This window comes from Musa acuminata, chromosome BXJ1-10 (assembly GCF_036884655.1).
Source record: "Musa acuminata AAA Group cultivar baxijiao chromosome BXJ1-10, Cavendish_Baxijiao_AAA, whole genome shotgun sequence".
Classification (NCBI taxonomy): Eukaryota; Viridiplantae; Streptophyta; class Magnoliopsida; order Zingiberales; family Musaceae; genus Musa; species Musa acuminata.
This window is the reverse complement of record NC_088336.1, coordinates 20,422,375-20,448,798: the sequence shown is the minus strand read 5'-3', so window position 1 is coordinate 20,448,798 and position 26,424 is coordinate 20,422,375. Positions and strand designations below refer to the sequence as shown.

Sequence of the window (26,424 nt, the reverse complement as noted above, 5' to 3'; positions counted from 1 at the left end):
GCCCTTAAATTGATTTCGTTTAGAACCGGTACTGAATTGAGGTTATCAGATATTTTTACAAGAGAACCTAAATAAGAGAACAACATACAACCAGAAATTATGCTCATATTTATTGTCATAAACTTAAGTAAATTTAAATAATGATTTAACCCATCTCAATATACCAAGTGCAACATTAATATCTTATTTTTGGACTTCAATATTAATTGCTAGTGGTAGTCTCATTGTAATGATCAAACACTAATAATAAAGTATGTCAAATGATAAATCCTTCTTTGGATTGATTTATTATTTACATGTATAACTTTAGAATTATCATGTTTTTATCACTATAGGTATAAAATCCTGTCAGTTATTAACCTTCCTTTGGGCTGGGTAATTACCGCATGCATGTAAATACATAATACATTTAATATTTTCATGAGAATTGTTATATATGAGAGGTTACTTTGGCGACTTGATACATTAAATTACTTAATCTATTATTAAACAATCACTAATTGAATTTGAACTATATTAATCAAATTGGTTTGACCTTAATTTGTTGACTAAAATATTTAAAGCATATAAATTATTCAATTTATATTAACAAACAACTTTATAGAACCAATATTATGTTTAAACCAACATAATATTGCAACAATATTATTAAACCAACATAATATTGCAACAATATAATTAAACCAACATAATATTTCAATAATATCTAATTAATTAAATTCATAAAATTTCAAAAAAATTGAAAATTTTATGCCTTGTAGTGTAGTAATGAATTTGAAAAATGAAAAGACATTCCAAAATTAAAGTGATATAACATCAGAAAAAGGTACTGAACTAAATGTGAAGCACGTTGTAGCATGGTTACATAAAACCATCATCTTCCCCGATGATTATAAAATCAAATCACTCCAAAATACTGATGAAAACATCATTAAAATACATGAAAAACAAGTTTAGATGTTCATCAAGTAGAAAAACTCTGATACCAAATGTTGGTTCTTTTAACATATCAAATATGGATCAAACAATTGTTTTATAGAATCAAAACATACTTAATAGATCCAAAACAATGGTTTTAGAATGTTTCCATAAAACTTATTAAATCCACTATAATATGCATGAAATCCTATAATAATTAAGAAACATATTAATATGGAAATGTACCTAATGAATCCATTAGAGTATTTTCTGAATTAATCAGTGATTTGATCTTCCAATTGCATAGTATACTTAAGAACTTTAGATTCCTCCTTGACGGGTGAAGAGAAACTTTATTCGATACTACTGCAACCGGGGACCATAACCTTATTTATAGTCATAAATGATGAATCTATAATTATGATTATAGGTATCTACACAATTAATTTTTATAATAATTATTATATCCTTTAGCTAAATAAATTTTTTTAATTAGATCATTTTAATTTTGACTAATCAAAACAATGATTTAACATATTTAATTATACTACGTGTGACCTTTAAAATTCTAACAGTTAGTATTTTTAATAGTACGAACTTCAAATCGGACGACACCGCCATGTATGGTTCAGATCTCACTCCTCCTTTTCTTCTTCTTTGTGTGTAGTATGCCGGGTGGGAGTCTCGGAGTTCCCTCGCCTCACCTTTTAGTGGAGCTCTATATTACTCTTGGCATCTATCTGCCTTAACCATCGAACGAACACGACCACGAGGACGTACCCCGCCATTGTAACGCACACCTTTAATCAAGCACTTTATTCGGTTTCTTCTCGAGAAAGTTGCACGCAAGAATACAGGGCATCACCATCTCCAAATTGGAAGGATTCCAAAGGTTGTGCCACTAATACCACCAACACACTCTTGGAATCTGCCTTACCGTCGGCACAAGAAACAAATCAAGAATCTCCATCGTCCCAAGCAAGCTCCCAGTTAGTTAGTCGCTTTATTGTTCTCCATGGTCTTCTTTCCGAAGCATTCATGCAAACAGCATTCTCTATCTCATTCAAGCTGTAAAGGAAAAGCTATAAAGAGGTTGTCGGATGCAAGATCACATCAATTAATTTATCGCAAAAGATAAAAGTTGATTGTAGTTGAACTCTTTGTATTTTAGTTGATTCAATCCGGCCTCGATACTGTATGTACGATGAAGGATCCATCCGGTTGAAATACATATAATATATAGTTTAAACCAAATTTAAACTCATTGTATTAAGTTTGCAGAAATACATATAATATTTATGGAGAAATAAAGAAAGATGACTAGTGAGATTTACATCATACATATATACAACTATGTAGCAAAAGAAGGGTACAAAATTTTCCTTCAACAACATCTAAAGCAAGATTTATGATATTTTATTAAAAAATATTAAATTAGATAATAGTGGTACCATCTCGTCAAATATTTTTGTTGATTCCCAGTTATCTCAATCTATGTAATTACTCAGAATATATCATAATTTCAACCACAGGAATATCAACCAATTCACCATCACTATTTATACACTAATGCTTCTGCTTTGTTTACGATGACTAACGCCAATACAAAAGCGAACCAAGAAAGAGACAAAAATATATGTTCATATATGAGAAAAAAAATATGAGAATACAACAACCAGCAAGAAAGGTTGAATTATGAAAAACAATAAAGAAAAGATCCTTGCTCTGCAACAAAATCCGCATGAAGAGCCTCTGCTCTTCTAGGAATTAAATCCATATCTGGTTCTTCCTCCCTCCCTCTGTAGCTGAGCATTGATTCGAGGAGTCTCTGGTGGTCAAGCTGTCTGTTCCTACCTTCCAAGCTTAGTATGAGACTGAAGAATCTAAAATTATCTTCTCAAAGTACCGGTGAAGAATGATCTACCAACTTATGATGGAACAATTTGCCAATTGCTCTCCGCTCACAATCCTGTGGCAGAGGAAAGATGGTGAGTTCCAAATGATCAAACATGGCATTTGTTTGTGTATATTGTACTTTTTTTTTAGAGAAAAGTTATGCCCAGCTGTATTAAATGATCTGTTATGACACTAAAGGACTACAATTGATTCTTTACTTTCATCCCTTACTACAGTCTTCCAGAATAGTCCAAGGCTACTTTGACAACTTTGTCTTCTCTCAGGGAAAATATTTTGTCATAGATTATCTTCCTCATCGATATAGACTTAAACAATCAGAGAAGATTAAATTGTGATCTATCATAGTGCTGTACTAAACAGATATATATTCTTACGACTATCGCAAACAAACATCGGAGACAGTCCATTAAATTTGCTTTTAACGAGGGAAAAGAATGTGAAAAACCAGAAGACACTTGAAATAAACAAACTATAGATCTAATATTTTAACTTGTTAACAAATGTAGTAACGATCAGAAAGAAAGCAGACTTTGTTACCTATATATATTAATCAGGAGAAGCTCTTGTCTGAACTACCATGACAAAAATATCTTGAGCATGAATCAATGATCCAGTTCTTGTAACTTACTAGCTACACCAGCTTTAATTCATGCAGTTATTTCCAAATACATGTCTAGAAAGGTAAGCTAAAGCCAAAACAAGATGCTTCTTTGATGCTTTAACATGTGTGCTGGAGACAAGAATGAAACAACTTCAAGGAGTCTTGTGAGTAATAAAAGAAGATGCATCTTGACCTTTGAGAGTTCATTGGTGAATACACAAAACTTGCCAGTGTTGACACTTGTGCCGCCATAGAATAGGCATGGTCAGATCATAGTCAACATAGATGGTTTTTGGGTACTATAAAGTAGGAGCTTCACAGTTCAAATAAATACTCCACTCGGATAATTAAAATAATATAATAAACTGTAAGTGCAAATCACCTGGATACAATAGTTAAGCAGTGACCTCTCCAAATTGATTACTTAAAAGCATACACATGCAGAATACTGAAGTTCACCAAGCAAAAGTGGGTTTTCATATTTTAATTCTCAAACTTCAGTATGGTGGAATTTCATATGAGAAGTTATGTTACCTTAAACATATTTAGATAAAATGGCCTTCCTGGATTCATTCTCTTCAGCTTTAGAAAAGTGTATGCAAAACTCAACTGATCACGTGAGGTGAACCGGTTGACTTCATTAAACCAGAGGCAAGAAAATAAATTTGACATAGGCGTATGAGCTCGTACGATAAAAGAACCTTCTGGAACAACTGCAAAAGCAAATCACAACATCAATATTTGACAAAACGATGAGCCAAAATGCAAACTTCAAATAGAATTGTAAATGACACAGACAACTTGGTAGAATAGAGCTGTGCTCGGACTCATTAAACTTCGACAAACCATCAGACTGATAGAACATAAACTGCTGGTCAATAACAGTATGATTGTACTTATTCAAGCGCTTGTTCTGGAGTACTTCCTCCCAGACACAATGGCGATCATAATGGTTTGAGATAGCATATTCTGATCTTGTCCTCCACAAAAAGTATTCAAGAATCAACATCGGATCAGCATGAAGACGCATTTTGCTATCAATCCAAATAGAGAACCTGGAACGACCATGGACGCAGATTAGTACATCGACGACTAGAACATGAAATTAAGATAGCATCAGAAGTGGTTGGTTCTGCATTTCGCTCGGACCAATACAAAGTGAATGATATGAAAAGGTGTGATGACCTATCAAGTCAATGGCATGGACCGCAGCATATGCCTCCCAACACTGTGTATACTCAACTCTTCAAATAAGTCCTTGACATGGTCGATGTACTATGTACCAGTATGCCAGAACATACCGGATCCATGCAGATCCGATCAAGGATCAGCATGGATCCGATGCCCAAAATGTTAAAACATGATGTTAACTAAAGACTGGACCAGCACGGATCTGATACCCGATATGTCAAAACATGATGTTAAATAAAAATCCATTAAGGGAAGTCACACATCCATCTGTGCTTGGCTTGGGTAACAAAAAAGCTTTAGTTTATATTAGGTTAGTGCAGAATGAGTATTGCTAATACACATTACCTAGCTGATGGAAACAGACGATGGGACAAAAATTTTGGCACCTTTCCAGTTTTTCGCATATCTGCATATGGTAAGTTCTTGACGACAATTATTCGCCATAGACCAATGTTTCCCATGTCATCAGGAACATGTCCTTCTGAAGAAAGTTTTTTCAACGTTAGCTCATCCAGGAACATCATGAAGCAGACATTCTTCTTAGAATATGTGCCGATCTGTGACAATTACAACCTACAAATTTTATTACAACACAAATATAAAGATGATGTAAATGGAGAAATCTCAGGGAAAGGTACGGCATTCTGAAATATGAACAAGTTGGTATTGTCGTTGGTATGAATATATGCAAAGTAGAAAATAATTGATAAGGTTATGTCGGGAACCATAAACACAAGCATATGTCCAGCACTCCCATGTTATTAGAGGCTTAAATGAAAATAAGAAATTCCCTCACACTTGCGACATTGTATGAAAAGATATCACCAGTACACGTGTCTAAGTTCATTATGACATGAACAAAAAAAATCAAAAACATGCACATAAAAAATTGACTAGGAACAAAACTCTCAGCCATAATATCACCAAGGGAAAGGCCTTGCATGCAAAACAAAGAGTTTTATTATTTCTAAATTTTCATTTGGAGATGAACGTTAGAAGTTAAGGGTTTCAGGCTGTGAGACTGAATATATGAAGTGTAGTGTTAGCAGTACAAGAGAATAATATAGTGTAAGCAGATAAAAAACTCCCATAAATTTTGATATTTTGAATTTGTTATTCAACATTAATAAATATATTGATGAACATTGAACAGAATGATTGGAGAGTTAGGATGGTAAAAGACATGAAGAGAAAGTGTCAAGAATGTATTTTGATAATTGTGTGCCCTCAAATTTTAAAAATAATAACATAATAAAACAACACAATTATACTTTAGATTAAAATTGTTGATATTTATAAAACAACAAATGTACAAAATCATTATAAGCTAATGTTGTTCGGATGGATCTACAGTTATACTAGAAACAAGGAAAAAGAAACGTTTACATTGTGAGCAAAAAAAGATTGTTGCATATTCCAAATGAGAAAAAAATATACAGTGGTTAGGACAAACAAGAGTCAATTAGGATTGTGGTGTAAGGAGAGATGTTGGAAAACTTAAGAAAACTTTTACTAGATAAAATAAAAGGATACTTGGGGCTCTTAGTCTGACTAGTGATATTGCCTTTATCAGACATCGAAGGTAGAAAAAAACTAACCAACCCCAAAATAGTTAGGATCTTATGGATTGATCTTGCAATATAGAGGACTTTTGACTCCTCCATATGATGCTTCGTAACTTCAAGTTAGATGGAAAGAAAAAAAATAATACATGGTGGAAAAAGGAAAAGCTCAGGAAGTTCCTTTTTGCTGACTTTTGCACAAGTAGCATTAAGTTGTGTGCGGTTCATCAGTATTTTAGTATTTCCAAAGAGGCAACTCTCCTTAATTTCACTGTGGGGCAATCAAATACTTGGATCTTTCAAAAAGGTAATTTTCCTCCCAGATGCTCAAATATATTCATGATGGTATCAAATTGCACCTTCTTAGCAATGCAGTTTATACTTTATAGCACCGAAATGATCAAAATCTACTGAAGATTTTGAGTCATAAATGAAAGCAAAAGATGTACATCAATAATCAAATTACATGATGAGGCACACAATTATTAGAATCCAAATTATGCACCATTATTTCAAGCTGAATGATATATGTTCAGTGCTTAACAGTAATAAAAGTTACAAGCTTGGTCCTTATAGCCCATTTAAAATAGCTGAAGTTTCTTATTAACAAAATACACAACCTATAATGTGCTACCAAGTTGACAATTCCTTTTCTCATGAATTTGTAACTGAATTACCATATCTTCAAGAAATTTTCTCAGCTAAATTTGTTGATTCCTGCTTAACCTTCACCATGTGCCTTTACAACTTTCTTTTCTCAATGTAAAAAAGTTATTTTATAAAAGTGGAAAATTCTACAAATACATGAGTCGAAACTAATGAATTCACACAATGCACATGGTGGTTGGACATGGCTAAAACATGACATATGGAGTTATATTTATACAAAATGCAGCTGAAATATTTATACAAAATGCAGCTGAAACAGATAACTTAGGTAGTTTTGATAAGAGAAACATGCTTGTAGCCTTGTAGCATGTTAACTAATAAAAAATCCGCCGAAACAAATATAAGGATCATCTTAAAAGAATATATAGGGTTAGTCTTAACAAGAATATAAATACACTTATAAAGTAATGAAAAGAAATCTACTGAAACAGATATTCTAAGGTTAGTTAAGATGGCCTAAGTGCAGATATAGAATGCTCAACCTCATGACCAAACAAGTTATAGTATGACAATGTCAGATGATCTGAGAATTGTTAATAAGCTCATGGATATAACCATTAATGCTATGATCCATTACGATGAAAGAATTTTTGTACCTTGCTGCTTGTTGGCCTCCGCAAAAAATCAGAATTTCCAAAAATACAAGACGACACCACAACTATGCAACTAGCCATATACTCCCCGTCCTTCTCAGACAAGTCAAATCCAGTACCACGGTATCCCTCTGGCGCTTGAACAAAACCACAATAAATTGTTTGATTTCTAGCATAAAATGATTTCTCCCTTTGTTCAAGTGTCTGATGCCCACCAAATCGAGGCTCAATCACAACATTCTTATTAGAAGTTTCCTCCTTAGTGATGTATTCTAGAGAAAATTTAGTAAAATTTAGGTAATTTTCTGGCTCGACAAGATTGTCAACTGACTCTGCAAACCCAACTTCACAAGGAACATCTGAAATTTTGGCAACATAAAAGGCAACGTTAATTTATTCAAGATAAAATTTATTAATGTATTCCAAAATCATGCATAGAGAGATAATGAAAAGATTGACTTACGATGCCAAATGGAATATTAAGAGAAGATAAGGCCAGAATTCTTTTAGCAAATGATGAATTAAAAAGACATCAGAATGAAGACCAAGATGCGATCAAATACAAAATTCATGATTCAAGAAATTCCATATGGAACACGAATATGATCAAATGATTGATGAATGGTCATACATGAGCATCATGCTTGGTATGACCAAATAAAGCAATGCTTATATCCAATAAGATATGCCTACCAAAAGCTTGACTTGAGGGCACACCAAACAAGGTCTACATAATGTTACTACAATGATAATAGTTTTATTTTGTCACCACTACTTCAAAATAATGTAAGTTCAAGTACTTGTGGTAAGGTGCTCCTACAATATCATTTTAATTAGAAGAACATATAGGTACAAATATAACAAGGGATGTGGAGAAGAAGTCAGAACTAAGCGATGAAACATTAAACAAAAATAGTAACATATGTCTTGACCTAAGAAATATGTTAAGAGTCCTAAAACATATATTTCTTATTTCTAGACTTCTTAAAAACTATAGCTAATCAGATGAGATAAAGTTTTATTCTTATACATAAACATAGCCGAAGAGTGCTCCTGTTTTAGGATCCTACCATGGGGGAATTGCAAGTTCCTTTAATTATCCACAGAGCGATGTTTTACTCTGCTTTATAGTCGTTGCATCAATCCTACATTATTCAATAGACTGGATGAAAGTAGCAAAAGCTCATTAACAATGGGATGCTTAGAAACTTTTCACAAAGCTTGATGCGCAGCTAAATAGTCACTTGAGAATCATGCTTTGCGGAATTAAACAATCAATGACTATTAAAGAATGCTGCTTTTGCACCTCGGTGTCTTGCATGACACCCCAACATACCAACGCCAATGATCCACAATCCAACCAGGCTCCATTGTATTTTTGCATCCGACATTTGCCACAGTCTTGCCTTTTGCTTCAAGCAATTTGTGGCTAGCCTTGCCAGCTAGGCAGATCAACCAATCTACGCGAACTATGAGCTGGAGTCCTAATAAAGGTGCAACTTCTAGAATGGCAGTGCCCAACACCAAACTCCTATATCAGGAATCACTTGATCAAAGAGGAACAAGACTACCTAACCAACTCCTATCAGGATGTGGACTAGATCAAGATTCCATGTTAGAGAGTTCACCTGGCCCCTATATTTTAAGAAGGCAAGAGAAAGTGTTTGGTTATCCTTGATCCAACCACCAACCTCTTCCGTGAAGAAGTTGACCACAATGGATCCCCTTAATGGATTCAAACAAAACCCAATAAAGAAAGACAGCAGCAATGCATTATATTATGATTTCAAGAAGAATATTCTGGTAATTTGAACAGCTGCTTTTTGTAACTGTTGGAGTTTTCTACTTTGGTAATTTCAAGAACCAAAAGTTGTAATCATTCAGGAGAAGAAAGCATCAATCAGATAAAGAGAGAAAACAGAAAGAAGTAATTACACTTGTCTCATTAAGAAGGTTTGTTGTTGAATTTCCCTTTTTAGATTCAAAACAGTTGATTGCTCTGTCACTGGGACATGAATGAGGAGGAACCCATGTATGGTTCAGAATAAACAAATATTTAGAATAAGGAATAAATCGAGAAAACCAGAAGCAGTCCAAAAGTTTACCAGAATCCTTCACATATTGCAAAGACTGCTTAAGGAACTCTATGCACCACATAATAGGGAAAAAGAAATGGATGAACCAGTACTTTATAGTAGAAGTATTGAATTTTTTTATTTACAATTTAAAGAACCAAGAAGTTAAAGTCCTTACGGCGCTTGCGAGATTTGGCTCTTGAATGTTTTGAGCCCTCAAGCTGACTATCAGCCCTAGCATGTGAGAGATTGTTTTTGATATCTGAAGCAAAGCCCAAGTTCCGAAAATTTGATTTGTTGACAGAGATTTCTTTTCCCAAAGAAGTATGAGAACCTTGCCCTTCAAGAAGAGTATTTATATCCTCAGATATGTAGTCATTTGCATGTCTCATCTTGCTCTTCTCAACTTCATTGGCAAAAATTCTTTCATTCACATGTCCATGGTGAAGACCTATAAAGAATATGTTAGAATTCTTCCACACAAACATTTAGCAGAGAAGGATGACAACCGATAAATGAGATCCTGCAAAGAGAAACTACATTACAATTCATGAGATAAAACATCCCAAGATACGATACCATCCAGTAAAGAAAACTCCCTGTAAGCAAAATCACTCCTTCCCATAAGTTCACAGCATGGTCTTTGTCCTTCGTAGTTACTACTATCATTTAGTCTGACCAAAAAATTTTAATCAGTTCAAATACTGTTTACATAAAATATGAATTATTTAAATTGTAGTCCATTTATTGGTTCAGCAAGTTCATGTTTAATATCAGTTGAACAAACTTCAAATTTAAGATCATCATAAGAAAATATAAGGATGTGAAAGTTATGCAATTCACACAATTGACAAATAAAACCAAGCCATTCCAACATAAGTTTATATTCACTATTCTTGCTTTGCAGACCATCACAAAAATTGCCAAATGTATTTAACCGGCAACATTAGAGAGCTCAATTAGGAGAGTCCAATTTCTCACCGATCAGTAAACAGGAATCTACGTATTAGACTTATTCAAAAATCTTCTATTAAACCACAAACATTGATCATGGAGAGTTAAAGGAAGATGGTTACCTTCTTCCTTAAGGTCATCTGCACACCACCGTTTTACAGACTAATTAAATTACATAAGCTTAATACTTTTTTGTGTTCTTTACCGTCTGATATGTCCAAAGCTCAAATCACAAGATTTTGAACTTTAAAACTGAAGCGCATAAAATCAGTCGCATAAAACACTTATCTAAAACACTTCTAAGAGGCAAGTAACAGCAACCAAGTCGCAGGTACATGTAATCAAAGACTAACTCACTAGGAAAGTAATGACAACAAGGTACGAGATAAAGGCAATTAAAGAGCAACTCACTATCAAATGGCAACCTGGCCCCAAAGAAAGCGAGATAAACCAGAGAGAGCAAGGAGAGCGAGAACAACCACAGGGAACACCTCCGCTTCCACGCGCGGCCGAGCCTTCTCGCTCGGCGCGGCCTTGATGTCTCACCAATGAGACCATAGGAACCCATTCAAGCGCCAATCTGCCGGGCGCATCCAAACTTCGAATCCCTCAAGAATCTAAGGAAAACCAGATTAAAGCAATTCCGGGCTGCAGCTCTCAAGATGATGCGAGAGATCTGAACGATTTGGCCGGCGAAACAATCGGGAAGGGGGATCGGAGTTAGGGTTTTTGGAGATGGGAGACCGGAGAGGTCGGATCTGGAGGATGGAATCGGGAGCTCGACTGGCCTCCGCACAAAGCCACAACGAATCCCGTATTCTTGTTTCTTCGCAACATATAATTCTTATTAGACGAAAATACCCATGTCATTATCCAAAAATTACATGGATCATCACACCTCGTGATGATGTGCGGGAATCTTAAAGAAATTGAGTTTTCAATTTATACGCATAATTTTACGGCATCATTTAAATAATAATTATATTTGTTAATTATATTTATTGGTATTTAGCCAAATTTTGGTTGCCATTGTATATTATTTCCTCTATTCCGATGTTGGATTTGGGTTAGAAAAAATAATTTATCACATGAGTTATCAAACTTCTAATCTTTCGTAAATGAATTATGTACATCATGTTCAAATTTATTTGGATGGGATTTTGAATCCTAAGGCCAATGTTTTAGGTATTATATAGATTGTTAAGAGAAATATTATCTTTGATAATGTAAAGTAATTGGCATAATGTAAACTATTGCTAAGGATTTAGTATCACTGAATAGTAAATATCACAAAGAGAAAATATTTTCAGATACTTTTATGTTTTTGCATAGCCCATTGCTTAATTTGAATGTCGTTTAGAGAAGTATCATAACCATATTGGGCCAAATCTCCATCTCAATTGGCTAATGGACTTTGGATCTTCTTGTATGGCTTATATAACATCTGTTTTTGATATCTTATATGCAAATCATATGACAATTAGGGATTATAGCACTTGTATGCAAACAATCTAGTCTTTCCAATTTCCTATTTTAAAGGTTTTTTCCTCAATTGATCCCAATTTAAATCAACTAATTCAAATCAGGTAAATATTCTTCTTATAAATGTAAAATTATTCCTAAAAGTGAAATCTTCATCATATCTTCTCGACTAGTTGTTATTAATTCATAGTTGTGTCATTTTAAGGACTGTTCCAATCAAAATAGAGGAATTGCCTATGAAAAGAGATTGACCACAACGAGCCCATAAAGGTATTAAAATTGACTGAGACTTAAAAGCTATTGTAATGGTTAAATTAGTCTCCCATAATAAATAAACCCTAATTAATGGTTAAGATATTTAAGTTTCAATAGTATTTTCCACATATATATTTATTTTGAGAATTGAAATTTTACATGATCTCATTACAAGAAATCTTTACAATTTCTAAACATTGATTCTTAGTAGCTAAATAACCCACCTAAAACAATATCATAAAACAATGCCATTGAGATCAATGAGATCGATCGAATTGGTTCGATGAGACCAGGATCGAATAAGAAAGTAACTTATAAATAAAAAAATATATTTTAAATCAACGTAATATTAGGACAGTATGAACAAAATTTTGAACATATTATATGTTGAAAGATTCTTTTATCTTCATAATTAATTAGACAAGAAACATACAAATTCAAATTTAAAGATAAAAAATTAATATAATATAATTCATGAAAATATAACTATCATACAATTGGTAGAAAATAAGTAATAACCATATCATACAAACATATATCTAGTAAATGACTAACATATACATTATAAGCCATAAATATCCGGAATACCCCACCAACATGATATCATCCATTCATCACTTACAGTGAAAAATGGGCATGGGTAGATGAAAGACTAAGAAGAGAGAAGTTAGGAGGGAAAGGTGAAGTTGTCACACACAGATCTTTCCTAGAATGGCTCCTGAGGAATTGGTATGATGAGCTTATTATCCATAGAGATCTTGTTCTTCAACCATGAAATTAATCCAAGTCTGGCATAGATCATGTCACTATGAAAAGATGCTAAGTCTGAAACTTTCGATTCTATTATAGGATGTCTTGCATTGAGTTTTTGACATGAAATGTTGTATGTCACAGTAGCAAAATAATTGAGCTGCAAACCATAATTGGATTTAGATATCTTCTTCATCCTATCACGCACTAATTACCTCTTCACACATTGCTCCTCTCTCCTCTTTCTTCTCTGCACTCCGCGTATCCAAAACACTGTTGTCTCCTTCATCTGAGTTGCGGCTACAAATAGAAACTACACATGCAGACATCCAAGTAGCTGCACCTGCAAATAATTCATGGATGTTTCCGATCTGCAGATAGTAATCCTCCATCGAGCTTGAAATGTGCTTAGCTGAGAACCACAACACATCTTGATGTATCTTTGCTTATCTGCCACACCCCCAGTCAAAGAAAGTTGCATTCATTATGAGTTCTTCCCTTTTCTTATTAGCAACATGAAGTTAGCCTCGCAGATGCGCTACACCGGGGGCCTGTTGCTGCCTTTAGTATGCTTAAAGTCAAGCACCTTTCTTCCAGTGGTCCTTGTGAATGAAGGCGTCGATTCACTGTGCACGAGAGAGAGAGAGAGAGAGAGAGAGAGAGAGAGAGAGAGAGAGAGAGAGAGAGAGAGCATTCTAATGCAAGGAAGGAGACTGAAGTGGGGCGTCGGGAGGGGGAGATGGACCAAGGAAGACCAGGTGGAAAGGGAGGGTTTTGCTGGGGACGTCTCATCTATCCAAGACTATGTTGGCTTAACCAACCATTTGCTCCTCCCCAAAGTTACGTGCTAATCATTATCCCCTTTTCCAAATCCTCTCCTCCCCCTCCCCACACACACTTTTGATCCCTTTTTGTGCTGTGCTTGCTATCCATCCAAGCAAAAAGCCTCTCACGTCAAAGATGGTGAGTAATTGGCCTCAATCAATCCATCACGCCTGTCCCACACCACACCCTCTCTCCCCCCTCCCCTTCCCTGCACCTCCTCATGCAACAACTCTAAGCAACGCCATTGCTGGACATCTGCGCTCATTTAATATAACCACATGATCGCACGGGGGAGAACCGAAGAAAGAGAATTCATGCACGTCTTCTGCCTGTCGGTGGCGTTCCGTGATGGTCCTGTGCGATCGAGTATCCTCGACCCTCTTCACTTTGCTAAAAGCAAGCTGTTAACTGGACTCCGTACCGGGCCCAACTGTGGGTCCCATATCCAGAGGTTTCTGAGAGGGTGAAAGCGTGGTCGCTGTCGTAAAATGGACAGGGGAGCCTCGCCCTGACGCCCGCACCCCAAGCAATACGCAGCCGGAATTGCTTGGATTAATAAGTAATTTACATGTACTTCCTTTCCCTTCTAAGAAATTGAGGCCTCTGTGGATCCCTCAAACTCCAATTCCACATGAGGTAAGCTAATATATGATTATAATATGCATAAAATAAAATAATTCAGATCAATTCGGCATATATCTTTATTCCATCACGAATAATTCACTTCATATCGATTGAGTTGGGATCAATAGAATGGGATTCAACATTTCTGCCGACCATTTCTCGATTCGCACAGATCCTTTCTCTGCGCATTTGGTCCCCGTCACGAGTTACGGCACATTTTAGATTGCGAAAGCATCGAACGTAACACTTCGTACGACAGCCATCACCTCATTCGTGTCCTTCCACAATCTTATCCACAATATTCGAAGGGAGAATTAAAAGCCCTCGTAAATGTATGTATCAACATCCATCAAAGGAATATATATGTATAGCTCTACCCATGACGTACATGTATGTAATGATTACATTGGCATCACAGGAAACATGTCGAAGTTATGGAAGAATCAATAGGTCTATCCATCAATCCCCTTCTTGCAGCAACCTTATGCAATATGGACTGTTTCGGAGGATTCCTTATTGCTATTATGAAGCATGAAAGCTCACATCAAAGGCCTTCCCTTTTGTTCCTCTTTTACTCTCTCAAGATGCAAGGCAAAATGTGCCTTAAGTCGCAAAGAGGAGATTTCTCTTAAGGACTGGGGATTGGTGGTGTGTCTTAGTGATCTTTTTTCTCTTATTAGACTTTCTATGATTGTGACTGAGATGATCATAATTTCTGCACACCTCTATATCATAGATATTTAGTATATGCTCATCAAAAGTATTATATACCATCGAAAATGATGTTGATTTGTATTAGCCATGCATGTATCCCTCAGAGTTCATATTTACGTCTATACATACTTTAAAACCACTGTATATATCAATTTGTATGTAAGAGAAATAAATAAATAAAGATGAAATTGTTTCCAGTTTGGTTGATTGGGATGGACTAGTGGTTACGTCCATGATCAGAAACTGAGGTCTTCAGAGCACAGAGAACTACAAAATGATAACTCATTAGACAACTACAAAATCACATGGCAAAGCAATCTAACTATCGAAAAGGGATGCTTGGAATTTGTTGATGCGTACAGTATGACAATGAACAAACGTTTGTCGACCTGAGTCATTAAATTGCACCACAAGCAACATCATGGAATTCTTGCGCAGTGCACTGACATTTAATAGTACTGTCTATATATTAGATAGAGATGTCACTTTGTAGACATAAATATTGAAATGGCTGAATCAATATGACATGCATAGAGGTGTCAGCGTACATCAATCACTTCATAATGTATTAAACTTCCAATCGTATTTATTAGCTTAGGGGTTTATGAGTTCAGCTAATATGGAGTCAGATAGGAGAAGAAGGATGCAGTCTAAATCTCATTCTGCAGCTTAAAGCAAATCGGGCGAAATAACTCTTCTTCTTCTTCTTCTTCTTCTTCTTTGTTTCTGATATGTGGGTGGCCGCCTACTGCAGATTTAAGCAAGGCAGACCCCACAAGAGATGGGCGCATCTGCGAGCAACTTTGCTTCAGTGCAAATGTGGAAACAATGTCCGAAATGAAGTCCTCGATTTATAGCTAGCTGTTACTGGTTTGGGATAAGGCCACGAGACCTCTAAGATTGTGTTTGGATTGCCATTAGATTGAGTGCATCCCAAGTAGTAGAGTTAACAAGCTAACAAGACAAAATTATTCTGGTAAAACTCTTTATCTCCACTTATTATGTATTGCTTCCAAAGGATGATGTATTACTAAAGCATGTCATATACTCCAGCATGTCAAAGATGTAGTAGCACCACTCTACGTAGCTGAGAGAGGAGCTCAGCGAATGAGAGAGAGAGAGAGTCCGATGGAGAGTCGTTTTTAGGTTAGATGGAAAGCAAGGAGCCCGAGGCAGGCGGTCCCATCGGGTGCACTTGTCGGTATAGTGACAGCTTGAAAGCGGGAAGATAGAGAGAGAGAGAGAGAGAGAGAGAAAGAGAGAGAGAGAGAGAGAGGAGCTACCTCTTTCTACCTTACATAAAAAGGGAGAGCTCTCCAACCAACCTACTGCACCAAGTGGAGACAGAGGTGAGCTCTAAGAACAGATCGAGATAACTAAGTGAAGAGTAGTGAGGCGAGTGGAATGGGGCATCACTCCTGCTGCAATCAACAGAAAGTTAAGAGAGGCTTGTGGTCGCCCGAGGAAGATGAAAAGCTCATCAGATATATCACCACCTATGGCTATGGCTGCTGGAGCGAAGTGCCCGAGAAAGCAGGTTCATCCCTCTCTCCCTCTCTCCACCATGGTAATGGTAAGACAGTGCTCTCATTTCCTTCCTTTATTCCCTTCTCTCCTGTCACGCAGGACTCCAAAGGTGTGGGAAGAGTTGCCGGTTACGATGGATCAATTACTTGAGGCCCGACATACGACGAGGAAGGTTTACGCCGGAGGAGGAGAAGCTCATCATCAACCTTCACGAGATTGTTGGGAACAGGTTTGATCACATCCACATCAATTTGATATGTGTTTCGCTCCGTATACTTCTTTTGTATTACCAGGCCAGCTGAAATCTATTTCATTCTATCTACATTGATTCATAGCCGGAGAAAGCTTCGTTGCATTGCCTCTAACGATAAGCTGGCTTTTGTAGGTGGGCTCATATAGCAAGCCACTTGCCCGGTCGCACGGACAACGAGATCAAGAATTATTGGAACTCGTGGATCAAAAAGAAGATCCACAAGCCGAGCAAAGCAGCTCAAACTGCAACCCCATCCGGCTTCGACCACGTTCAACCCGTCTTCAGCACCGCCGACCAATTCGACGCCATTCTCCACCACAACCTACCGAAGCCATCTGCGGCCGATCCCATCTTCCCTCCTCCACCTTGCCCTCTCTTCATGTTCGACGTAAGCGCCGGCGACAGCGGGTCAGCCACCGGCAGCTCCAAGGAGGAGTTTGTGCAGGAGGTGACGACCCTAACTTCCGACCTCTGGAACCCTACCCATCAGCAAGACCAAGCGATGCCTCCCTTCCTCGCCTTCACCGCGTGCATGGAGTCCAACTACCTGCCGCCGTTGGTGGACGGCATGGGCGGCATGGTGCCGTGTTGCGTGGCGGACGACGAAGAGGCGAGCAGGCATCCATTCGAGAAGCAGGAGCTAAGCGAATGGGTGGACTCACGGCAGTACTCGAGCCCTCTGATATGGGACCAAGTCGCAGGTACAAGTCTTGGTGGTGAAGCTCTTCCGACAGCGCCATCCACCATGGACGCCATGATCACATCCTTCTCCTCGTCCTTATCGAGGATCAACTAGGGAGGAGGGTTGCCTTCCCCTTCCCCTTCCCCTTCCCCCCCTGCTTCTTCTCCTCCATGGCTCCCTACCTTGCAACAAAGGAAGGGTGGGAGTTGGTGGAGATAACTTATTACTGCGTGCATGTGTGTGATGTACAAGAATAATTGTCCGTAACGGAAGAATATATATATAGGTGTCACGACAAAGTAGTTGTGGCTGATGTCTTCGTGTCCTCGTCGAGGTTTGTGATGCCGCTGTGAAATGGTAAAGGGGACCCACTTACGCACTCTGCATTGCTTTCACTTTGCTTGGGAAACTTGCAACAAATTAAGGTCAATCTGCATATAAAGCTTCTATCCTTTTTCCTTTCCTTTCAATGTTGTTCTTAGTTTTGGAGAAGCAGATGAGTGAGACACTCACTGTTTCTTTCTACCAGGCAGCATTACAGCTGCAATTGAAGGATCAATCTGAAGAGCTATTCTTAATATCACCATTCTCCAATTCTTATTATTATTATTATTATATATGATGAGAAGGAAAAGAAAGAAGGAAAATGAGGCTTTAAACAATGGAATGAATCATCATTAAATATTTATAAAGGTTATTTTCATAATTTGAAATATGATTTTTTTTTTAAGACACAAGCGAACAATCTTATCATTGGGCTCTAACTATTTTAAGAAAAAACAAAAGGAAAACTATTTGATTTGACGGAAAAATAGTTGCAAGTTGTCTCGCCAAAGTGTTAAATGTCATAACCTTTGACAACGATGGGAAGAAGAGTTATTTCGTTTGAAATTATCACCAAAAGGAAGGTGGTGGGGAATGCTTTCGATGCATCCCATCAAGAATTATGAACTTGAGGCCGTCATTGTTAATTTCTTTTGGTCAATTCTTACATCGGTCTCTCCTGATCTGATGCATGATTTAAATTGTTAGTTTCAGACTTATTTCATGTATTTGAACCATTTTCTAGATGAGGTAGATTTAATAATATTTGTAAGGATCTAATTATATTTTTTCTTCAAAAATTGAAGGTTGTGACTCGTTTAGTTGATAAAAACTTTTTGATAGATTATCACGAGGTTTTCGGTTTAAATTCTACCTTTACTATTTATCTTTCGTTTAAAAAAAGATAAAAAAATCTCTTAAACTTGCATCATCTTATGCTTAGTTCAAGTTTATACGAAAACTCGGGGGTGTATGAGTTTAATTATATATTAGGTAAAGCTTGATTTTTTGTGATGAATAATAAACCAATCATAAAGGTTTTCTCTTCTTCAATAAATAAAGAAGACACTTGATCTAAGTAAAAAAAAATATGTTATCATTTATTTTATTATTTCAAAAAAATTCATTCTCAAAAAGATTTTGTATATGTATTTTTTTTAACTCAACGATGGATATATGACATTAAAAAAAGATAAAATACATATATCCTCTTTTTAATGTCATATACCAATTGTTGACTTAAAAAATATATATATATACAAACCTTTTGAGAATGAATTTTTCTGAGATAATAAAATAAATGATAATTTTTTTTTTGTTTGTTTTAGATCAAGTGTCTTCTTTGATTGAAGAAGGGAAACCATTAAGAGAGAATAGAGGGGACAAAGAAAGAGAAACAAAAAGAAGATAGATAAAAATGGGCCATATAAGGAATAGTGTTGATAACATAAATGTGATCAATCTAGCTGTTCACAATTATTCCCTTATTTACACATCCTCTCCTTATATCCTTTCTTACTTTTGAGTAATGTAGTAGTAAGCCCCTCTTTTCTTAAGCACTTGTAGCCAATGGCTTTTAGAGGATTGAGAGAGTGAACCCACTTCATGTTTTGACCTGAAATGGTGTCTGTCACCTGCAGCTACTTCTAATAGAAAAAGTTCATTATGTTATATAGATATATAATTAAAGTAAAATAAAGGTATGAGCTCCTTCAACACTTGCAATTTTGTATGTCATTAAGAGAATTAAATAGAACTTTGAATCTATTTGGTCATGTCTATAAAATTATGTCGCGAACATATCACATCTTCGATATTTATATCAATAAAGGATTTTAAGGACTCGATAAAGTCCGAGTCGCGTTTGATATCAAGCAAAAAAAAAACAGTCATCAATCATAATGTCTACATTTAAAATAAATAAATAAAATGTTTTCCCAGCATGAGACTAAGATAAAAGCATTACAATATAGCTTATTAGCTAAGATGAATGCAATATTTCTTGGACAATGAAGCAAGGGACTTCTAACCTTGGTTTCCAAAGAAAACCGACTCCCTTCACAGTTCACATAGATTTAGGGGTTCGTATGGCTCCCTTCTTTGTGGATGACATCTTTCTAATACTCCATTGATAATTAGCAAACACAATCCAAAGACCGACGTACAAGTAGGAGTTGCATGCAGCAACTCCTATTACTGCACGTACAAAGTTTAGAAGCTCAAACCATTGGAACTCGGTCGAGTGAACGGAGGAGCACTTGAAGACTTTTGGGAACTTGCATGGGCGAGACGATAGGGAGAGGCTGACAGAGAGACAACTCGAAACAGTTCTTTGACGGCAAGCATGCCGTCTTTTCATCCTCAAAAGCTTGGCATGTCGGCCAATTCGTGCAGGCCAATCCCTTGACGTACTCCTTTCCGTTCTCGGAGAGCAGGAGGACATGTCTCGATGAGAAAAGTTCCGTGTCTCTCTTTGTTCATTAGAGACTCAATTAGGCTGGCATATGCATGTGTTTTGGCATCATCTCTGGGACGCAACAGGGAAGCCCAGTGGCATATTTATTGGGGTTGTCACTGAGTTCTCGAGACTCCATCTCCAGCACCTTCGCTCCTTCCTCCTCACCTTGCACAAAGAAGAAAGTCAAATCTTCAAGTAGTAGTAGTACTGCAACGCATACATGAGGCCTCCCATGCTAATGATGGCTCTTCTTTTGCTCGTGATACTCGTAGCCAACGACTCTCGAGGTGCATTGTTGGAAGACAAGTCGCTGGCTTCTCTAGACAAGGAAGTCCATGTCAGTAGCATTCCAGTAGGACTACTACATATCAAGTATGGCATTGCTTAGTTTCTTGCCTTTGGATAATGCTGTTTTATTGTATGCCGATAGCAGGAGAAGGAAAGACCGACGGAAGGAGGAAGTGGCGGATCTCATAGGTATTGCTCAGGTATGTCGACACCTTCTTTGTCTTCTTGGCTTCGGCATAACTACATTAATCGACATAAAGACATTAGTGTCTCCTTTCGAATCTTATCGATGCAGGAAAGAGTAGGAAACTCATGATTAGTGCAACGACCACCTCAAAGGTTGGTATTCAAGTAGCAGCTGATGGTAGAGATAATTCTGTAGCGCATGTCTTCTTTTGCTCATCTCATGGTGACTCACAGAGCGAGAGGACCGACGAGAGAGAGGGTGATGGCAGCCGAGAAGACCTCCGCTCGACCGTGCCGTCTCCTTTCGAGCAACCGCAGACCTACCTCGACATTCTAGACGCAGCAGGAACGGATTATTCTCCTGCAGGTAGAACGCCTCCAATCCACAATTGAGAAAGGCTAGCAGCAACAACAAACTAGTAATGCCAACAGCTTAGGAAGAGAGTCGCAGAGAGATGGTGCAGTTTTCTTGGGTTTGTGCCATTCTGGGTAGATGCTACGAACTAATGAATATAATATCTACGCTATATGGGGTAGATGAAGGTGTGTGTTGCGTTCATGATACATGCGGCTGAAACATGAAAGTCGAACCATGAAATATGTTGGCTAATGAGAAACTAAAGATGCTGGCTTCTACACAATGACAAACCAAACAAAAACACACCAGTAGCCATAATAGCGCTTGTAGCAATAATTGCAATTATCCAAACACCTTATTTTGCAAACATTGTTTGTTTACCCAAGAAAACACAAGCAGAAATGAGCCAAAGTGCCGGTACACGCCATTGCCCTAACTTTATTTAACTTGCTAGCTGCAGTGTTAGGGCATCAAACCAAACACTGTAAACATGGAAGTCGTTCAGTCAATCATCAGCATACTCGTGGTGGTGATGGCGGTGCTTATGATGGCGGTGCTTCTTTTCCTCATCAGAGTCATTTCCCTGCCGGTTACTCCAATTAGAAGGAAAAAAAAGAAAAGGGAAAAGCACACACAAACCACCGAGTCCAAGCCGAACTGAGCTGAACATGATATATTTAAGTTTGAAGATGTCCAAACTACAAAAGAGATTTTGACTTTGATTCATGACATTGAAGCTTCAAATAGGTTTGAAGTAAATTATGCATAGATCTCAAAACTTAAGATCAAGATTAATGAACAGGATCATTGCTTAAAATGAATCTTAAATCTCTTTTTTTTTGCATAATTCATTTTTTATTATCTCTATAAAGCATGCAAAAGGTACACATTCGTATAGCGTATGCAAAGAAGAGGGGATGTCCCTCTTCGGGTAATGTGATTAACAATTAAGAAATATATAACAGTAGATTATTGGATGTTACTAAATCTTATGCACGCCATCTGGGCTAGCACATCAATGGTTTATTATATACCTCCGATGTGAGCAAAAAACGGATAAAATTTCACAAAAGTTGCAGCCTTATTATGGGTTAATTAATTTGTGGATCTCATAAATGGCCAAGAAACAATTCAACCCAACTTACATACTAAACTAATGATAAATTCAAATACTGTCATTTGTTCATCACCAGAATCCAATCTAAGGAAATGTATATTATCCAACAGAACGGCAACCAAAATGAAAGTTGCAATCCCAAAACAAAACCTCTCTCTCTCTCTCATCCTCATCGCTTTTATCAATATTTTGCCACCAAATATGCAGCAACTGACCTGAATCATGACTGGTGGTGCTTCTCTTCCGTCCCCTCTCCATGACATTATCTATACCGACATATTTGCTACCTGCACATATTGTATCCCTCTAGTTCTTCCACTGTTGCTGTTTTTTAACAAGGTACATCCTTTGTGCACCTCATTCCAAAAGTATTGCCCAGAAAAGACACCTCTTATAAAACTTATCATTGATTTCCTTCCAAAGGGCAAGACAGTCAGATGATATGCTTAATTGTATAATTGATTAGACCTTTCCATTATTGCAAATAAGAGAAACAAATGGACAATTCTCCTTCCACTACCATCCACATAACTGCAAGAAACCAACTTAATGTGGTTGACGCTTTATTATATATGTATTACTTTTTTATTATTCTGTTCATTTTCTATCGTGCTACACCATTATGTTTTATATGCTGTATTATTTCAAATTGCATTATTCTTTACTTTGCTCTTTTTCTTTTGGTTTTGTTGTTTTTGTTGCATTACACCTGATGTTATTTTGTTTTGCTCTATTGCTATGTTGTAGGAACCTTTTACCTTCCCTTCTTCCAAGATAAACCTATCCTAATTATTTTCATGTTCATATGTTTTACAATGAATAAAATACTCTTAACCCATCTTTGTTAACAGAAAGTATTCAGCTCACATCCATATTTGTACCTTATATGTCATTAAAAAGAAGATATAGTTCCAGCAAAGCATTTATTTAAATCACATTCACTTTACTTTTGCACATTGTTGTACTTGTGAACCAGCCACTGAAGGCAAAAGTTATGCCACAAGTAGCTTGCTTAAAAGAAAATAGAAGTAGAAGACATATTAGGTAGGAACATTGTGAAAGGAAGCAGCATAAAAGATATATTCAAGTTTCACCACAAGAAGACAGGGGAAGTGCCCAAAAAAAAATGAAATGAAATAAACAAAAAAAACGATTATCACAATATTCGACGATCTAGGAGAGAGAAATGAGGTGGGAATGGTTAATCATTAGGTAGGAAGCATCTTGATTATTGTGTTGAGGCATATAATCTAAAACTGATCCAATTTCTATCAGCTTCTCAGCCAAATCAACAGAGATTGATCAGACTCAGCCAGAATACATTAAACTTGGTTGGAGTAGGCCAATTTTGGGCACTTCTAGTTAATTTGACAACCTTGAAAGAACAAAAGAGAGAGAGAGGAGGCACTATGACAACCATATGAGTGAAGGAGAAAATGAATGTGGAGAAAAAAATTTCAAACCATGACTATGACCATGAAATAAAGATGCCTCAATTACATTACTCATCGACGGCTTGAAGATCTACCCTTTTCCAGTGCTTTTGCAATATATGAGACAGATTGGACTGAGAAATAAAGATAACATATTGCTAGAGAGATACCACAGCACACAATATATGAACAGTAATTGAGGAAGTTAAAAGGTACATATAAGAGAAAAAAGGAGAATTAAAGAGAGAAGGCCCTTCCAATTTTGTATATTTAAGCTTATTTCTGAAGATAAAGGTTTCCAGTATAAAAACAAATAAGGCAATGCTACCATCAAAGTGGAGTAACTTGCTCAACTTTTGACATGTAACTAACACGCTAAGGTAAAAGAAGAACCCTCTCAAAGTAACATCATATGTTGTACCAAAACAATTTCTATGGATACATGAGGATCTGGTTTTCGATTGTTAGGCATCAATATAAATAAGCCAAAATGAACAAGATCATACAATTGTGTATGAAGAGCGGCTAACTTTGACTGAATCAGCTGATTCTGCCTTACCATGGCCAATTTCTGACAGGATCCACTAGCAGAAATTGGTACGCAAAATTTGCACAGGATGATACTGTAAATATGGAGTTAATGGAAGGCAGGTATAAAGGCAAGTCAAGACAGAGAAACACTGTCCATCAAGAGGTTATGCATGAAGAAGAATGCATGATCAACCACTATCAAACAATAACAAATGATCATCTCAGTCACAGTAAACGGAACAAGTGAGGACAGAGGTGATATGAAACAGAGGACTTACATAGCTAGGGCGGCCATACCCTTCACCTTGATCAGCACCATATGCAGGATTCACATAGCTAGGGCGACCATATCCTTCACCTTGGTTAGGATCGTGCCTGCTTGGCCTATTATACCTCCCACTCTCCTCCTCGTCACCGCCGTAGACGGGCTTATTATACCTCTCAGTGCCCTCCTCATCTCGTCCATAGACGGGCCTGTTATACCTCCCAGTCCCCTCCTCATCTCCACCAGAGACAGGCCTCTGATAAGTTGGCTTCGGATTCGACCCATATCCGGACTCATCGGCCTGGTACTTGTGACCACCACCAGATCCGTAATCGCCACTACCATAGCCACCACCACCAGATCCGTAACTGCCACCGCCATAGCCGCCACCACCACCAGATCCGTAATTGCCACCGCCATAGCCACCACCACCGCCAGATCCGTAATTGCCACCGCCATAGCCACCGCCACCAGATCCATGTTCACCACCGCCCTGGTACTTGCTCCCGTAACCATATCCTTGCCCAGCCTCCTCCTCTCTTGAGGGCTTGGGGTGCCCTTGCCCATACCCGTATCCGTAGGAACTATCCTCATCGCGCTTGGGTAACCCACGACCATACCCAGATCCGTACTCCTCGCTGCCACCATACCCAGACCCTGGCTCAGATCCGTGATCCTGAAACCCAGGCCTGGGCTGAGGGCGGCGACCGCCACCGTAGCCACCAAAATCACCGACGCCTCCACCTCCCTCGACCTCTTGCTGGGGCCGGAAGCCGTAGGCCGGCTCCGGCTTGGGCTTCGGGCGGCCATAGGGCTCGCCGTAGTCGGAGGCCCCGTAGGCGGAGGGGACGGAGCCGGAGGAGTACTGAGGCCTTGCGTAGTCTACGTTAGAGCCCGCGGAGGAGATGGGGTAGCAGGTCTCCTCGGAGGGCGGGAGGGGGCGGCCAAAGGTGAGACTGAGATCGTACCCCCCGCCATAAGGCGTCGGATCATACTCGTCGAAGTCATCCACCGCCTCATCTCGTCCTCTCCAAGCGGACGCCATCTCTCTCTGCCCTCTCTCCTCACGAAGAAGTCTTCTCAGATCCACCGGGCGTAGGAATGGTGTGGAAGGTGACGCGTTAGTTATAATTGGAGGCGGTGGCCGGGCAGGTGGGCGTATGAGCATCACAGAGGCCTTTGTATTTTTAGTTATTATTAATATTGTGGAAGGCCTTTAATTGAACATTCCTGTTATTATTAGTTGGGCGAGTTTTTACAAAAAAAAAAAATCTTAACTTTAAATTATTCATAACATCTAATGTTTTAAAAATTCATACCAAACAGCTCTAACTGTATAAATAAATTATTTTACTCATAATTTAAAAAAAAATTCATAATCCTCACGTAGAGATAGATAACTAAAAGAGCAGGACGAACGAAAATATATATAATTACATGAGGAGAGGTAGACGATTAACTTAAGTATAAGATAACCATGCATGAGGCTGATGAGAGTAGAGGCACGTCGAGGGCGATGACTAATAGAGATAAAATGATTATTTAAAATAAGAGATGTTGTATGAGATTTTTTAAAATTTTTATACTGTTTTACGTGGAAAACTCAAAGTTATATAATTATTTTTGTAAATTTATCCTTATTAGTTGCTATTTTTTGTTTCGTTTATTTTTTCAAACAAAAAAAATTGAAGGTGAAAATCATGTCCCGATACATTGTACACGCAAAGATAGGAAGACAGGTGGTGTCGAGTTTGTCCAAATCAGTGGCAATTGATTCTGGTCGACCTTAGAAATTTAACATTAAATTTTATATAATATCTTTGCCGACTTTTTCAGAATTTTTTTTTTATTTTTTAAAAAGATGATCCTGTT

General features: G+C 37.5%; 3 protein-coding genes across 7 annotated transcripts; 1 reads left to right on the top strand and 2 right to left on the bottom strand.

Annotated features, from left to right (window-relative positions):
* Window positions 1-2,541: 2,541 nt before the first annotated feature.
* LOC135586425 (probable hexosyltransferase MUCI70) lies at window positions 2,542-11,274 on the bottom strand. Of its 5 annotated transcripts, none has more exons than XR_010480370.1 (7): window positions 10,892-11,274; window positions 9,705-9,977; window positions 7,455-7,810; window positions 4,973-5,184; window positions 4,333-4,491; window positions 3,971-4,149; window positions 2,542-2,887 (listed from the first exon to the last, which is right to left on the bottom strand). XR_010480370.1 is itself a non-coding variant. In XM_065086278.1 (7 exons), exons 1-7 carry the CDS (start codon window positions 11,046-11,048, stop codon window positions 2,816-2,818), a joined length of 1,506 nt encoding a protein of 501 aa, XP_064942350.1. In that variant the 5' UTR covers window positions 11,049-11,274; the 3' UTR covers window positions 2,542-2,815. The 5 variants fall into 5 exon arrangements, 4 of the variants coding, with proteins under 4 accessions (XP_064942350.1, XP_064942352.1, XP_064942353.1 ...); XM_065086278.1 differs by having other exon boundaries at window positions 4,235-4,491; XM_065086280.1 differs by having other exon boundaries at window positions 4,047-4,149; window positions 4,235-4,491.
* A 5,194-nt stretch (window positions 11,275-16,468) lies between these two features.
* Window positions 16,469-17,917, top strand: LOC135594949 (transcription factor MYB4-like). Its single transcript, XM_065085457.1, has 3 exons — window positions 16,469-16,667; window positions 16,757-16,886; window positions 17,043-17,917. The coding sequence occupies exons 1-3, from the start codon at window positions 16,535-16,537 to the stop codon at window positions 17,704-17,706; spliced, it is 927 nt and encodes a 308-aa protein (XP_064941529.1). The 5' UTR covers window positions 16,469-16,534; the 3' UTR covers window positions 17,707-17,917.
* A 3,598-nt stretch (window positions 17,918-21,515) lies between these two features.
* On the bottom strand, window positions 21,516-25,708 carry LOC135595409 (uncharacterized protein At5g39570-like). Its single transcript, XM_065086277.1, has 2 exons — window positions 24,566-25,708; window positions 21,516-21,789 (listed from the first exon to the last, which is right to left on the bottom strand). The coding sequence occupies exons 1-2, from the start codon at window positions 25,595-25,597 to the stop codon at window positions 21,712-21,714; spliced, it is 1,110 nt and encodes a 369-aa protein (XP_064942349.1). The 5' UTR covers window positions 25,598-25,708; the 3' UTR covers window positions 21,516-21,711.
* Window positions 25,709-26,424: the final 716 nt, after the last annotated feature.